Source organism: Acipenser ruthenus, chromosome 1, assembly GCF_902713425.1.
Source record: "Acipenser ruthenus chromosome 1, fAciRut3.2 maternal haplotype, whole genome shotgun sequence".
NCBI classification, from domain to species: Eukaryota; Metazoa; Chordata; class Actinopteri; order Acipenseriformes; family Acipenseridae; genus Acipenser; species Acipenser ruthenus.
The window spans coordinates 15826069-15842106 of record NC_081189.1 but is presented as its reverse complement, the minus strand read 5'-3'; the positions used below and the strand labels follow the sequence as shown (position 1 = coordinate 15842106).

At 37.5% G+C, this 16038-nt stretch overlaps 1 protein-coding gene across 6 annotated transcripts in view; it reads left to right on the top strand.

Moving 5' to 3' along the window:
- The window catches only part of LOC117403997 (erbin-like), an 89968-nt gene that overhangs the window by 30850 nt on the left and 43080 nt on the right, over positions 1-16038 (top strand). For 2 of the 6 annotated variants that reach the window (XM_034924140.2, XM_034924137.2), the window contains exons 1-2: positions 9641-9764; positions 15612-15806. In XM_034924140.2, the coding sequence (XP_034780031.2) occupies positions 9753-9764; positions 15612-15806 (207 nt within the window). In that variant the 5' untranslated portion in view covers positions 9641-9752. Of the gene's footprint in view, positions 1-9634; positions 9765-15611; positions 15807-16038 lie in introns of those variants that run through there. The other 4 variants (XM_059008760.1, XM_034924144.2, XM_034924142.2 and 1 more) reach the window with 4 other exon arrangements.

The window sequence follows — 16038 nt, the reverse complement described above, 5'->3', positions numbered from 1 at the left end:
CTCTGAAGCATTTAATTTTTTCCTGCCAGGAATAACATTCAGATTTCTAAGCCCGTACGGTTTCAATAACTTTGAAGGGAGAGTGTGTGACACCATTGCTCCGGTTCTGTTTTGGTGTTTGTGGTGGGTTCTGACTGAGCTGTTTTTGGTAGCTCTGTTTGCATAGTATCTCTGCTCTGTGTTGACATCTACAGTAATCCAAGCTAAACAAACCTAGAGAATAGGGAACAAAGCCAGGACAAATAAAGAATTAGTGGGGGGGAGGGAAAGATACTTGTCACTCTTAATTCAGTGCAGAAGCAATAGTGCCTTGAAGTGTGGGTGTGGGTGTGGGTGTGTGTTTGAGTCTATTGCATGGTTATCCCTTAAAAAAAACAACTTTGTGTTTTCATATGTTGTGACAGTGTTCATTCAGATACAAGAACAAGCAATGCTGAGATTGGATGTCACTTCAGTGGATGTTTTGTAATGTTGGGGCTGTTATCCTGTCGCATTTTTATTTGATTTGTTATACATGACATCTAAAACCTGCATAAACATGTTTAACTTGTTGGGAAGCAGCGATACAGAACTGTATGCCTAAATTCTACAGTATAATGAAGAAAAATGTTGGAAATGTATAGGCTAGGGATGGGACGAATACAACGGTTCAGATTAATTTTTATTTAGGTCTCAATGAACCGATACATTTCAATTGAAAGCCGGTTAAACTTTTAAACGACACAGTTAGGTTGTTCTGTGTGTATAATCTCCAAAGTGCTTTCAATTAAAAACAAATTGTCACCTTTTCAAATTAAATGTTGATTACTTTTTTTTAAAAAAACTCTACATGAAGACGTTACACACTGTTGTTAAGCTTATGTGTTTTATAATGTGGATCTGCATCGGCCACGCGAAATTCACCTGTCTACAAATTAAAAGGTAACAATTTATTTATTATTTATTTTTAATTTAGTCGTTGCCAATTTATTTTTATTATTTTCTCCCAATTTGGAATGGCCAATTATTTTTAGGCTCCGTTCACCGCTACCACCCCTGCGCTGACTCGGGAGGGCGAAGACGAACACACGCTCTCCTCCGAAGCGTTTGCCGTCAGCCGACCGCTTTTTTTTTGTTTATAATTTAAAGCACTTTGGAGATTATACACACAGCACAACCTAATTGTGTGATTTAAAAGTTTAACCATCTTTCAATTGAAATGTGTCATTAAGTGAGACCTTAAAGGACAATTATTCGGAAATGTGGTATTCGTCCCATCCCTAGTGTAGGCCACCATTTTATAATTCTATGCACAGCCACTGATACACAGTAGTAATCCCACTGGTATTGGTCTTAGTAAAAACTTTTTAGGTGCTCTCTATTTGCAAAACCCATGTTCATGTACATCTCAGGAAATGGCATTGAGCTTCAGAAGTTATTCCGGATATGTCCCTATCGATGGAGCTTGCATTACAGACAGTATAGTGTGTCTGGTCCTCCAAATGTAAACAACAAAGTCACGTGGCCACAGTGCTTTGCAGTATCTTTTTGACTGGGTAGGTACTGTACCGGGTCTCTACCAGATTTAACTGATTATGCAAATGTACTTTTCTTTTCTCACTATTGCAGTAGTTTCATATGGCATTGTGCCACAGATCTGCTGTTGGTAAACCATTTAATACCAATACGGTATGAATCAAATCAGTGACTTAAATTAAGTTAAATAGGTTTTAAAAAGTGAACTACGTGACATTTTTAGGGACTGAAAAAAGGTTTCCAAATACTGTAGCTTTTGACACCCTGGTCGAAGATGATAAATTTCGATCACTTTTATATATAATGTACTATTTCTACTTCTGTATTTCTTACCTGTAACCAATATAGTAGGTTACAACAATACTTCAAACTTTAACAGTTTTTTTCACACTTGGACTACTTTACCTAAAATAACATCAGTTACAAGATTAGTGATAGTCGGGATTGGTGAAACCAGCCGTACATTAAAAAACTTTAAATGGATTTAAGAGGAAAGTATTTGATTGTATAGCTGGGTGTTTATCTTCAGATATGATGGGGGAATTCCATCGCTCTTCTTGTTGGCTCTGGAACTGAACTGCAGTAATGCATATTCTGCTAGTGTGTACTGTACAATATACTATACTGTAGGTCCTGCTTGAATCTCTCACTTGGGCCTTCCTGGAGAAACATTTTAAATTGTAAAACGTTTTACTATAAATGGGTTTTATTTCCTAAACCCTAAGATAATATTAAAAATACTACTACTGTATACAGTACAATGCATATAACACTGCATTGAGGGCTCCTTGGTTCAGTGGTTGTGTGAGACCACACAGCTGTATTTCATGCTTCCCTGCCTCTGGCTTAGAATACTATATTGTTGATTTTATCTACCTCGGGTAACGCACTCGCATTGGGCCACTCCATCCATTATCGTGAGCGATCGCCATTTTATTATTATTATTATTATTATTTGTTTATTTAGCTGACGCATTTATCCAAGGCGACTTACAAAGACTAGGGTGTGTGAACTATGCATTAGCTGCAGAGTCACTTACAACTACATCTCACCCGAAAGACGGAGCACAAGGAGGTTAAGTGACTTGCTCAGGGTCATGCAGTGAGTCAGTGGCTGGGGTGGGATTTGAACCGGGACCTCCTGGTTACAAGCCCTTTTCTTTAACCACTGGACCACACAGCCTCCTTCCTGAAGTCACAAGCACATCATTCCTATTTCAAGTCCCAGGGCATAAAATTGATCACCATGTGCTTTTTTTGTGTTCATATTACAAACAAAACATTTTTGTTTATCATTTTTGCCATGATAAAGTGATAGTGTGCTTTATCACAGATTCCAGCTAGTCACTTCTATTGCAGAAAGATTAATTCCCTTTGTATTTCCTGCTACATTGCCTTAAGTTAGTATTCAGCGGTTCTCCATCTCCACAGGGACAGTTATGCAGCATATCTCCTGAAATGGCCTGACTTCACAAAAGCAATTTCATTTTAAAATGCATTGGTTTTTGTGAGATTTTCTCCAGTCAATTGCAAATTTGTCAGGAAAAGACATCAAATAACATATTGTATCTAATATTTTCTTCACCGAATAAAAATTGCTGCATGAAGACCAATTTAATTAATTCATGAATTACTTTATTTTTTCGCAAGGTAGATTTAATGCATTTTCACTTACTGTCTGTTTCATGCAGCACAATGTTTGAAGTAAGATTCATTTCAGCAAACAAGGTAGCTTACACACACAATTCTTTTTTGTGCTTACCTTATTTACATAGTTTCTTTGGTGAAAGCATGAATACATATCATTTAAAACAGAGATACATTACCAATAACACATTTAACACAACTTGGTTTGTGTTGGGAATAAAGTAGCTTACAGTAAACTACAGTATTCACATATCTAGATGTCTTAAATGCTACTGGAAACGCATCTCATGTTTTGTTTTTTCCTCAGAATTGGACACGTCGGGTTTCTGTAAATATCTGTGGGCTGGCACTGCCTCTATTTCTTGCATACAGTAGATTCCTTTGTTGAGAATCAGCAATTATACTTTTGTGTCAGGTTCCCAGGTTAACCCAAGCATTGACTAGAAAGGAGACAGTGTAATTTGACTCTTTTCCAGGAAGCACTGTATGAAGAATAAGAATACTGTTTGTCAGATGAAAAGAGATCATGTGAACACCCCACCCCTTTTGACATGTCATGTCCATGCTGATTGAAAGGTCAGGGTAAGCAGAAAAATGAAACAGTAAATGTACTTCCTGTACCTCTTCAACGAATACATAATGTAAACTACAGTAGCTTGAAGCCTTCACTAATGGAACTGGCTGTGGCCCTGACTATATACAGTATAGTGGCTGCTTTATTTTTCCCTTCTCATTATTATTATTTGTTTATTTAGCAGACGCCTTTATCCAAGGCGACTTAGAGACTAGGGTGTGTGAACTATGCATCAACTGCAGAGTCACTACTACAACAACGTCTCACCCGAAAGACGGAGCACAAAGAGGTTAAGTGACTTGCTCAGGGTCACACAATGAGTCAGTGGCTGAGGTGGGATTTGAACCAGGGACCTCCTAGTTACAATCCCTTTTCTTAACCACCGGACCACACAGCCTGCAATGCACTTGTAGATTTAGTATGGAGCTGCAGGACTACAGTACTCTGGGAGTCCTAATTGAAAAAAATGTCTGCCTTTCTGCATATTCCGACCTGCCTGCTTGTGGCTCTTGGTATCCACATTTTTCCTTAATTTTGTTCCCCTTCAGAAGTTGGTGATGCAGTTCATTGTGAATTTCCTGGCGTAGCTCTTTGTGCTGGACTGCTGTATAGTGTACCATTCCTTTTCTTGTGTCGTGATACAGCAGTTTCTCACCGCTTGGTCTCTGGCTTTTACATCCCAGTTAGAGACTGAATCTGCAGCCAAAAGCGTGGACACAAAACAACAAAAAATGTACTGTTTCTGCTGCGACTGGTCACACTGAAATCAGTTGTTCCACTGACAGGTGATAGGAGGGCAAGATATACCCTGACAAGTCGTCATGAATGTAGAGGACATTGCTACAGTATGCAAACCTTGTCACCCATGCACTGTATTCTCCCTTCGATTCTAAACACTCAACAATAACAACAAAATAGATTTCTTTTTTTTTTTTTTTTTTTTTTAAGTACAGTTGCATACATATATTGGACAAATGCATGCTGTGGAATGTCCCATTTTATATTGTGATCCCACCTCCTACTTTTTGGCTGACCGTCGTATACAAAGTTTCAAGTTTACAATCCAGTCCAGTAAGTGTCCACAGGTCATGTACCTTGTTGTTTGCGCAGCAATTTGGCCTTAAACCCTCTCGGTTATGGAGGCTGCCAGTGACTGACTGAATGAGGTCAGTTTGTGAAAGCCCAGATTGCATCAAACAAAGCAGTTTGATTTGATGTGCAGAGAAGTTACATTTTGTTTCCTTCTGTCGCTTATGAACTCAATGTAAAATTGAGGATCACTATGAGAGTAACAGCAAAGTGAACGTGAAAACAAGTAGCGATGCAGCCCCTCCACTAGATGAAGACAAAAACAATGCATTACAGCAAGCCTACAATACTAAGGGGGGGGGGGGGGGTGTTCTGTCAAAAAACTGCTATGGTCTATTCTTTCAACTGGCTCAAAAAAACGCTTTGTATCAAGTTCACTGTGAACCCAGTCCCCAGTTTGTGTGTGTGTTTTCTCTGAGATATATTGCGCTAAAACCGTGCACAACATGAATTTCCTGTTTTCGTGCTCATCCTGGAAAAAAATGGAATAAAATTAAATGTAATGACTTGCATCCAGATTCGCACCTCTGGGATTACTGATCCTATGATGCATTTGAGTTGCCGTGGTGCTCACGCATCCGTGCCATTTCCATGAAGTGGTACAAAAACAAGCACTATCCTGGCAGACAAAAGTGGAGGTGTTGAAAGCGGTGGATAATGCACCACCATACAAGAAAAAGAAAGATGTTGCTGCAGATTTCAACTTTCCTGCAAGTCGTCAGCGTTTCTGATTTGCTTAATGCCTGACGTTGAGGACACCTTGCTTTTTGTGGTTTTAAAAACACTGGTGATCGGAATGGGACACAGGTTTAAATTGCAGTTTGTTTGCCATGTATATTTTTTTAACAGTTTGCTTACAACTGTGTTTTCAATAAAATGCGCAGTACTTTTAAATGTCATAATACTTTTCATTGTTCTGTTATGTAATTGAAATTTGATTGCAGTGCTACTGTAACTTGAATACAAACTGACCTATGCATTTTGCTTAGACTCCTGAATATATGAATTGCTATTATACAAATTTTGTTGCTGGTCCCTTTAAATTTGTATTAACGAGAATTGCCTGTATATAGTAATGCATTGTTAATGACAGCAGGTAACTTATTGGGGATTTTATTTTTGATGATTCAAAGTGCCCCAGCCTTTCCTTGAAAAGCAGATTTTAGTGTATTGGTCTTTAGCAGTGAGGCACGTGGCTTAACTTCGAGGGTTGACATTGGATGTCATAATTACTTTGTTACAAGATTGCATGGTTTTGGAGATTTATTTTCTGTTTTTGGTCATTGTGCAGCTCTATTTTACCTTAGAAAAAAAACATCAAGCTCAGCACTGAGGGATGCAGAATTTGACCCTACCAACTAATTAAAACAATTTTGTTACACAGCAACTGAAAACTTTAAATTTAGTTGGAATAAAAAGTCTATTTATTTTGTTGATGTGAAAGTATTACATTCCACAAGTGCTATGTCAGATTTCTGTTGCCAGGTAATTTTAGTAACAAATTCTTATAAAAATAAGAGGACCGGGTGTGGAGCATGTGGATTTGTCTACAGTAGCCCTGTGATTTTTAAATATTACTGCAAGATGTTTGGCAGTAAACAGATTATCAAGTTAACGGTACATTAGTACTGTCAAGTATATCAAATGAAGCTTCAGGTGAAACATTAACCTGATGAGAGCACAAGTCATCATGCATTTGTATGCATGCATGCTTATTTATTAAAGACACTGAATAATTTAACCAGGATTTAGGTAGCTGCAATGAAACCCCGTGTTTGGAGTTGTGTCCTGTGGCAGCAGGTTAAAGGATACGTGGAACTTTTGACTAAATCACCATGCAACAAATCTTTGAATACATACGCACACACGCACACACACACACACACACGCATTTATGTTAGCATCCCTTTTTAAAAGTGATTCCTTTGCTGAACTTATACAGTAGCTGGTTGTATCATGTCAATCAAAGGCATATTAGGCCACAGCTACAGTATGCTTTGTACCAAGGAGAAATACTATTAAAGTACATTGTAATTACAAGATTTAATTCAAGGTAAAATAAATAAAAGGTATTCATACATGTTTTGTTAGTGTCATAACTACGCTATCTAATAGTTTTGTTAATTTGACCATTCTCTGCAAAAGGTCTAGTTTCTTTACATGTGAATTTTAGTTATCCTTCTAATCTTACTGTACCGTTCTAAATAATCAAGTGTCGAATGGTATTGGGCAAACAGCCAAGCTTTAGATTTTGGCAGCCTTACTACTGTAAGAATCTTAAGTCCAAAGAACAATTTCTGCCTTATATCCATAGCTGCTCTGTCTCCTGGCCCAAGATATCAGCAGAATCTCATGTGGGTGTTTTTTTTTTTTTTTTTGTGCCTCCCTCCTTCCCTGGAATTTATAAAACCCCATGCCAAACATGGCATGAGTATAGAATCTCCTTATTCGAAGGCATGCCTCGACTTAACGGGAGAAATGCTCTACAGTTTTTAAGGAGAATACATTTTGTGCAGTAACTGAATACAGTTTTCTGCAGTACATATTTTTGGCAGAATTAAGTTTAATTTGAAGTAGGTTTACCATTGGCTTTTTTTACTTTTTCCTCAATCTACTGTGACCTGTGAAATGATCCAATGGATTACATTTAAAAGAATAGAAAAATATTTTAATCTTCATAAATTAAGTGTACTAGTAAAAGCTAACTTGCAGTATCACATACTTTTTGATCCACAACTAGCATTCTTCCACCATACAGTACATTATAAATTGCTGAGTAATTCTGTATACCCAAACTTATTTCACAGCTTTGCATTTTTCAAGCACCTTCTGTAAATCCCTACTCGGTGGTCAATGCAAGTATTTTAAAGTGTCTTATCTCCTTGTTTTTCTGAAGTGCAGGTAGGGTTTACTGATCCAAACTTCAGTAACTGAAAACAGTTCAGATATCATTTGTTCCTTTGGGTAATTAATTCAGTACTTTCCCCAAGGCCTTTCATTTCCTCTGTGGTAATGCGCTTTGCTTTTAGAGACATTGTAATGTGGTGATTGGACTAGGAGGCTTGAGTTCCTGATTTTGAATCCTTTGAGCTCAGCATCTGACTCGCTGTGTGACCGTGGGTAAATCACTTCAACTTCATTATCTAGCCACCCATATGAAAAATGGTTAAGTCACAATAGAAAGTATTTTTTCATTTCCTTTATTTAATATGTCACTTTATTGTACAGTAGTTTTGGAGGCAGTCTGTTGCCCATTGGTTTCTGCTACTGTGGGGCTGGAAGCCAAGAGATTCTGATTCTACAGTATACAAGCTCCCTGTTGCTTTACATCTTAATCCCTTCTAGAAATGGGCAGAACCTTACAAATAATTAAATGAATGGCATTGAACACCCTTTATAGGTAAATTACAGTAGTTCTCAAATGTACAAATAACATTTCTGTCTGGTTTATACTGTATTTGGCTAATTTCTTCACCAAATAAAACATGAAATAAGGTGGCTTTAAGAACCTGCCAAGAAAAGTGGAGCACTACTTGTTAGTAGCTGGGCATTTGTATTCCAAAGCCAGAAAGCAATCTCTTTTTATGCTCTGTTAACCAAGAACTTTGCGTAAATTGGGGACAGAGCCTGAAACGGCAAAATATTGCTTAATTAGTTCTCAACACAAATCTATGGAATTACATGAAATGGGTCACTGAACTCTCATTTTATTACTTAATAGTCCTTTGTGTTTTAGAAGACGATTTTTTGATCCACACCAATTCAGGATGGGCGTTCTCTGTTTTGTAACAGTATTCCCAGAGGCATGGCTAGGGTCCAAATCTGCTTCTGGCTGTCTGTCAAAGCTCCCTTCCACTATATTGAGAGTGCCATTGACTGGGAATGTGGGGTTTTTACCAGATTCACAACTCTTGTAGGCAGATTTAGAAATATTATAAATGACTACTGCACTGAATATAGTGCGAAAATCAGAGAATACAGGAGTGTGTACTGGCTGTACTGTGAAGACACAGTCTGAAAGCAAGTTGTCTATCATATTAAGTTACTACCTCATAGTTTCTGAGATACTAGTCTTGTGGCAATAGATTTATAAAATAGCTGTCAGGAAAGGGTTTATTTTTTGTATGACACCTACAGTTGAACTTGACAGAGAATTGCAGAATACAGTACAGCTGTGTGCTGAGCCAATATCTCGGAGCAGTACTGTAGGTCATGTGGAAAGCAAAGCAAGTCACAAAGCACCAATGTGGAAGCCATCTTAGGTCACAGGTCAGTCAAGGGTATTGTTAGATTTTTGCCCGGGGAGTTTCCATAACACTGAAAATTTGAAATTGCAAGCTTAATTTGATTTGAGACATCAGTGATTGCTTACCGTAGCAGTGGAGATGCATTTGAAAATTCATAAAACATCCAACCCAGATTTTGCTGAATTAGTGTTAAAATGTTGTATTCTGAATAAAGTATATACAGGAAAAATGTGTGGAAATATTTGCAAATGCTTTAAAAAGCAAAAGTCAGACTTAATACAATTAATAACAGGGTATTATTCTTCATTGATGAAACAGACCATGACAGAATTAACATACTTTTAGTTACTGAACAAGTGGCAGTTATTCTTACAAAACTGCATTTGTATGTGCACAAACAAACACATACAAACTGCACATACAAACTGCACATACAAACTGCATTTGTATGTGCAATAGTCTGCTCTGCATTAAAAATTATTGAAGTGTACAGTAATTCAGTCTTTTTCAATTGAATTTTGTAGTGTTCCCACCAGTAAGCCTCTATAAAGCTCTGGCATCAGTAGCCATGGAAAAGGCAGTGACCCGATAGCTTAGTCTTCCAACAGGAAGGGCTGCTTGGGGATCAGTGTGGAATGAAAAGCAATGAAGCAATCAGTGTGGAACTGCTCTTTTAATAAATGCATTGTAAGGTAAGACTCCAGCCAGTTACTAAGTGAATGTGCAGTAAATAGTCAATGCCTGTGTATGTATACATGTTTTTGAATTGGTGTCCCTACACCATATTGACAGTGTTGTGGCAGGCATTTAAAATAACATTTGTGACCAGGACTTTGACTTCAGCCAGGGCAGGTGGCCAATATGTGAGCTTCGATCGATGTCTAGAGAAACTCGATGTCCAAAAAGACTTTGTACTGTATTAAGTGAGGGGGTGGGGCGGGAGGGGGGGGGGGGGGGGGGAGTGGTATTTTCTTGGTACTAAAATGAAAATGTATTATTTAGTGTATTTGAATTATCAAGCTAAGTTTGCTGTATATAAGCCTACTGTACATAAAGCTATAAAGACATCAATCCTTGACAACGCCAAATAAGCTAGAAATTAGGACAGTGAAGATCAAGAGCCGACAGTAAAAAGCCTCTGGGTGTCTGACGGGGAGCTGCTGCATGAACAGCAGCTGACCAACTCAATTACCATGAGATTTTTATAGCAGTGGAATAACCTTCAATGGTACTGTAAAGGGAGTAGTGGTGTCTGATTGGTTCTAATGCAATACAGAAGGATGGGTGAGCAGCACTACTCAATACATTAAGTCACTGAAAAAGTTTGTCATAATGGAATCCTGTCACTTTTTAAAATGCATACTATGCAGTACTGTACAAGGGGTGGAACTGTTCTGACAGTGTTTTAGCTTTCATCCCAAACAACCCTTGTACTTTGTTATATTCAGATCAAAATGTAACTGTTAATTGAAAACCATTTTTAAAAAATGTAATTTAATTCTGCTTCAAGGATACTACTCTATTGCTTGTATTTGATTGCATTTTGATGAAAGATTTGTTTTAATACTGGTACAAATAATTTGATTTTCTTCTCTGTGGAACTTAATTTCACTGCCCATTTCCATTTCCCCCTTGCTGATTTAGTTAAGTTCCTGCTCTGTGCTGTTTTACAGTCGGAGTGGTGGTTTTGCTGTGGGAGATTACTGGAACTGGTACATGTCTCCTATTATCTACTGTAGTTTCTGACAAACCCCAAATATGACCAAAGTATGTACAATACAATATACTTAACAAACTGACAAATTGAAATATTTGGCATTTCAAAATCTAACCGTTAAATACTGTACTACTATTATGTCTTCCAGTAGACTTGCAATATAATTGTATAATTTATTTGATTTTACATGATGTTAAATAAAATATCTAAATTATGTTTGCGTGTGTATATATGAAATATATATATATTTTTTTTATTTATGAAAAAAAAAAATGGTCTCAATCCTACCATTCTAAGTGATGCAAACCTTTTGGCCATAGCAGTACTAGATAGCAGGCAGTATGCATTCTGCTGCCAAATCAACCTCTTTGTGGTTTAGCAGCTCTGTTGCTCTAGTACCATACTGTAGCTCTGTCTTACACTGACGCAAGTTCTTTGGAAAATGCCCAGATTCCTTAGGATCTTGAGACTTTCCAGATGATAAACAGGGTTAGAAACTCACGCTTGCCTGAGGCGAATTAAATCTGATGAGGGCTAGTTGATGTCTGTGTCTCTGTAGTCTGGACGAGTACTTTAAAACAAATGTACACATATACCCTCACGTTCACAGAGTTGCGTTAAAAAATGCAGGAAAGTCAGTTTTCTAACGGGGTGTAGCAATGGTGAATAAGCATTCATAATGCTTACAAAACAGTCACTCAGAACTGAAACCTCATCTCTGCAATAACAACCCTTAATGATGTTTTACATTTCAGGTCTCCGTCTGCGTGGGATGCGAAGTTTATTGGGCGTTATGAATTTACAGCCCCCCCCCCCCAAAAAAAAATAAGACTGAAGATGTCATTAGGGGGTCGGTGTCGGATACAATAGTTCCCAGCGTACAAAACTTCCCAGTATGGCGTCCAGTTCTGTCACATTGTTCCTTTAATGAAATGACGGCTGATATTTATTGGGAGATGTGTAAAACACATAGCTATTTATTTATTTATTTATTTATTTATTTATTTATAGAAAGAATGGTATGATATGCATCCCCTTCGTTTATCAACGGAAAGGTGGAAACAAAATGTCTTGTTTTAAATATCTCAATAACGTATTCATTACTATTAACGTATTAAGTAGTAATTCATCCCCTTTATTTGATGCTATGCATGTCCCGATCTGACATAAGAAAAGGAAAATAGAATCTGGTACATGAGTACGGCGAGTGCACACCTTTCCGCTGTTGATGTTTGATTATATTTGTGTGAAATTGATGATACTTTTTTCATTTCAGCATGCATAAAAAATAAAAATGTGAATCCTATATGTACATGCAGTACTTAATAGACTTCATAAAGTGTAGTCGAGTTCAATTTTAGGGACAAGCACATTGTGAGTAAGTGTAAAGTAATATTTATGTAAAGTGCGTTTTCAAGGCAGTAGCCAGCGATGAGGAACAGGCCTCTGTGATAAGTAATAGTAATAACTATTTATTTATACTTTTACACGTTGCTTTGCCACAAAAATAAAATGCTTTTCATTCCTTGTGTGCATACATGAAGTCCCGCTTATATCTATAGCCTCTATTTACTTATGTAGAGTGATTGTGTGTAGTAGGCTACTGTCTGTATTTCAATTTAATATTGGTATTTAAAATATATCTAGTTTGTGGTTTTTGGGTGTTTTCTGACGAATGTACCTGCCTTTTAAGTTATTTTTATGCCGACCTCTTTTTATTAGCTCTAGGGTCTGCCCAAAGTTTGTTTGTGGATCAGATGCACGAGACAGGCGCTGTTAGGGTTATGTTGCCCTGGTAGCCACCTTGCTGGTCATTTAAGCCACAGTGAACAGCCCCGTCTTGTGCCATATGATCAGGGTGCCTGGGATGAATAATTTGAATGGGTTTATGGTTCTTTCTTCTTTTCTTTTGCACATTTTCAATGAATCAGTTTTTGTTTTCTCCATGTTCCCTACATGTTGAAGTTGTACACTGTCAGATTTGAGCTGGCCATACTAAAATATTATTTTACAAACTTTTATTTTCACCGTAGTGTGTGCACATTCATTTCATGTGTACCTGTAACCTTTATAGTTAAAGAGTTATAGGCACAAATCTAACAGTAAAAAAACAGGCGAAAATGGCTTGGACTCTAAATGGTTAAAAAGTAAAATGAGCCGATTTAACTTTAAGACTACTTTCTACTCCAGCGAATAACGTAACGTGCAGAATAAAGGTGCCGGAATAAAATGAATTGCTCTGCATTTTAAGAAGTGCTCTTATAATGGAAACACATAATTAATCATCGCAATCGTTATTCATTTTATTTGATGAGTTTAGCGAGAGTGAAGTCTTTTGTTTTATGAAACAGTGTTGTAGCTACAACCTCCAAGCAGCGAGGGTGAAGCGATTATCACTGTCATTTTAGGAATGTATAGGTAAAAAAAAAAAAGAGCTTATTTTGTCTCATTTTTCCATGATTAACTAACTCAAACTGAGATGGTTTAGTGACACTAATTACAACATTAAAGGCAGGCGTAGTGCTCAGGAATAAAACCTGTCAACCAGAAACCCTAAATATCTGTTCTGGTGTATTTAGAAGAATTTGACATTTGCATTTGAAGGAAGTGGTATACTTCAAGCTTATTGTTTCAGACGGTGTGTAATTGACTGGTAGTTGATTTAGGGGTTTTGTCGTTCAGGGCTGTGCGGTTTGCAAGGAGCCCACGCAGCTGACCAATCACATTAATGGAGGTAAAGTGCATACTCATGAGTGTCCAGAGCTCAGCCAACAGCCAATCAAATCGACTGGTCAGCCAAAAAGCTGGAACAGCAACCCTCTGAACAATTGACGCAGCGGAAATCTTGCTGTCTTGTCAACCTGCTTAAGCTCATTTTATTGCTGAATGTGATTTTATCATTAATATCAGACACAACTATGTATGCAAGCACTCTTGTCTTCTTGGTATTTGGATAATGACATCACTGTTAAAATTCAAGTTTAATAGATTGGGATTTAAAACGATGTATAGTGTCTACAACAAATATTCTAGCATTGCTGCATTTCATATTATCTTTTATATTGAATTAGAATGTTGCAAAGAAAGCTGCTTATTTGCTATGTAGAAAACAACACAGGTCCTGCTAATTTAGAACCACAGGTACTCAAATCTACAGTAGTATCTTCAGAAAAAAAAAAAAAACCTGTTCACTGAATTGTTGTATTTAAATAAACATATCATACTGTCCTAGTATATTGTTTCTTCTGTTATAAAAACTTTAGGAGGGTTGTGGGGGAGCGCCTCTGATTTTTTTTTTCATGGCTGGCTAAGGCCCTGGTGTTATGAGTGTGAACCTTGTTTGTTGTAGTTATACTTTGGAAACATGAACATCTTCAGGCTTGGGTGTCATGAAGATGATGATGGACATTTATTGGAACACTAAGATTGAGCACAACGCAGTGGATTTCTTTAACAAGCGCCCGTACCTGCGTCTCATCATTTGTTTGTAAGCTTTGATTTCTGTTTCATCAATAAACAGTGTTTTCAGTATTTGTATTCTATGTTTTTGTTACGTGTTCCTCTGCACACCTTTCTGCCTTCAGTGTACAAAATTTATTTTCAGCTTGCGAAGGGTTAAACTTTAAACGGTTTCTGTCAGTAACGTATTTTGTTACATGTAACCTTTCCCAACTATTTAAAATACTCTAGTAGTTCCAACAGTCCTGCATGCTACCTGGACGACTGAGGAGGAATATCATATGCAAAGCATTGTATTATGCATGAAGATTCGAGCAGCATGTATTTCTAAAGCTTGTATTTAAAAAGAAGGCTGCAGACTATAGTGCTACAGTAGGCTTATTTTCTTGGATCAGATTTTCTGCGGGAAGAGGCAGTTTGTTGATATAATTTCTTTGGAGGATGATAAACATCTTCACTTGTGCAATGTTGAATCTGGTGGGAAGATTTCAGTTTCATGCAACTACATATACTGAATAAAGCACTTCTGTCTTCACTATTCGGGTAATCAACACAATACAATCCCTGCTACTTTATTAAACTAGATCCACTTCCTTTTCAACCCTAACCCTGAACAACCATTACAAGAAGTCATGACCTCTTCATGTAACTTTATCCTGTGTTTCTTTAACAGAATCGAGTGACATGAATGAGGTTTAGTCCTTGTTTATCACATTTACCTTCATCCAGTTGGAAACACAAAAACATGGTCTCCTGTAGCTGTGACACTACAAATGTCAGAAGTCATCTTTATTCCATACTGTACTATAGCCTATTGCTGTCTGTATTTAACAGGGATTTGTGAAAACTGTTAGATTTCTGACTAACTGGTAATAACAATGCATATGTTGTCATGAACAACCATCACACATTTCTTGTTGTATAGTAGCATTACACAGATACAGGGTACAGGAACACACATGGCAGCACCTATGCCAGTATATACAGTGTTTATGGTAAGACTGGAACAGCAATAAATTCCCAAACTAGGGAACCTCTCGTTTACAGTTAAACCAAAGATCAGAAAAATATCTCCTTTGTTGTTAATTTCTACCCAGTTGCACCGAACTAAGAAATGCCATCACAGGAAGTTATCCCATAATGGGAAACCACAAATTTAACAATAATCACAAGAAACTTGCCGATGGCCAAATACTTGACCAGTATTAAGCAGTATTGAGATATGGTTTAATATAGTGAATCTGTGCAACATGCATGTCTACTCTACAAATACAGTATACTGAAGCCTGTTGTAAAACTGTTACCAAACTGACTTCAATGGATTTCTCATTTGCTGACCCTTTTGCATTTGTTTTCTTCACAGTGCCTGATAATGACAATGAAGCGGAATTTCTTTCGGCTGGTGCCTTGTCGCTGTCTGCGAGGAGAGGAGGAGGCGGTCACCGCGCTGGATTACTCTCACTGCAGCCTGGAACAGGTGCCCAAGGAGATATTCACATTCGAGAAGACCTTAGAGGAGCTCTATTTGGATGCTAACCAGATTGAGGAGCTTCCCAAGGTAACGTCTGCCTTCGAGCTACTGGCCGAGTGCCATTGGAATAAGCAGCAAATGTGTTGCCACGTACAGATACCAAAACTAAACTAATTACATTTATTTTATCACTGTCAGTGTTGGAGAAGGCTTCTGACATTCCCTAATTTTTAGAACATTAACACTGTATTTGAGTATAAACATTCAAAAGAAGTGAGGGTTGTCTTTTGAGACTACTTTTATTATAGATACTGGAACA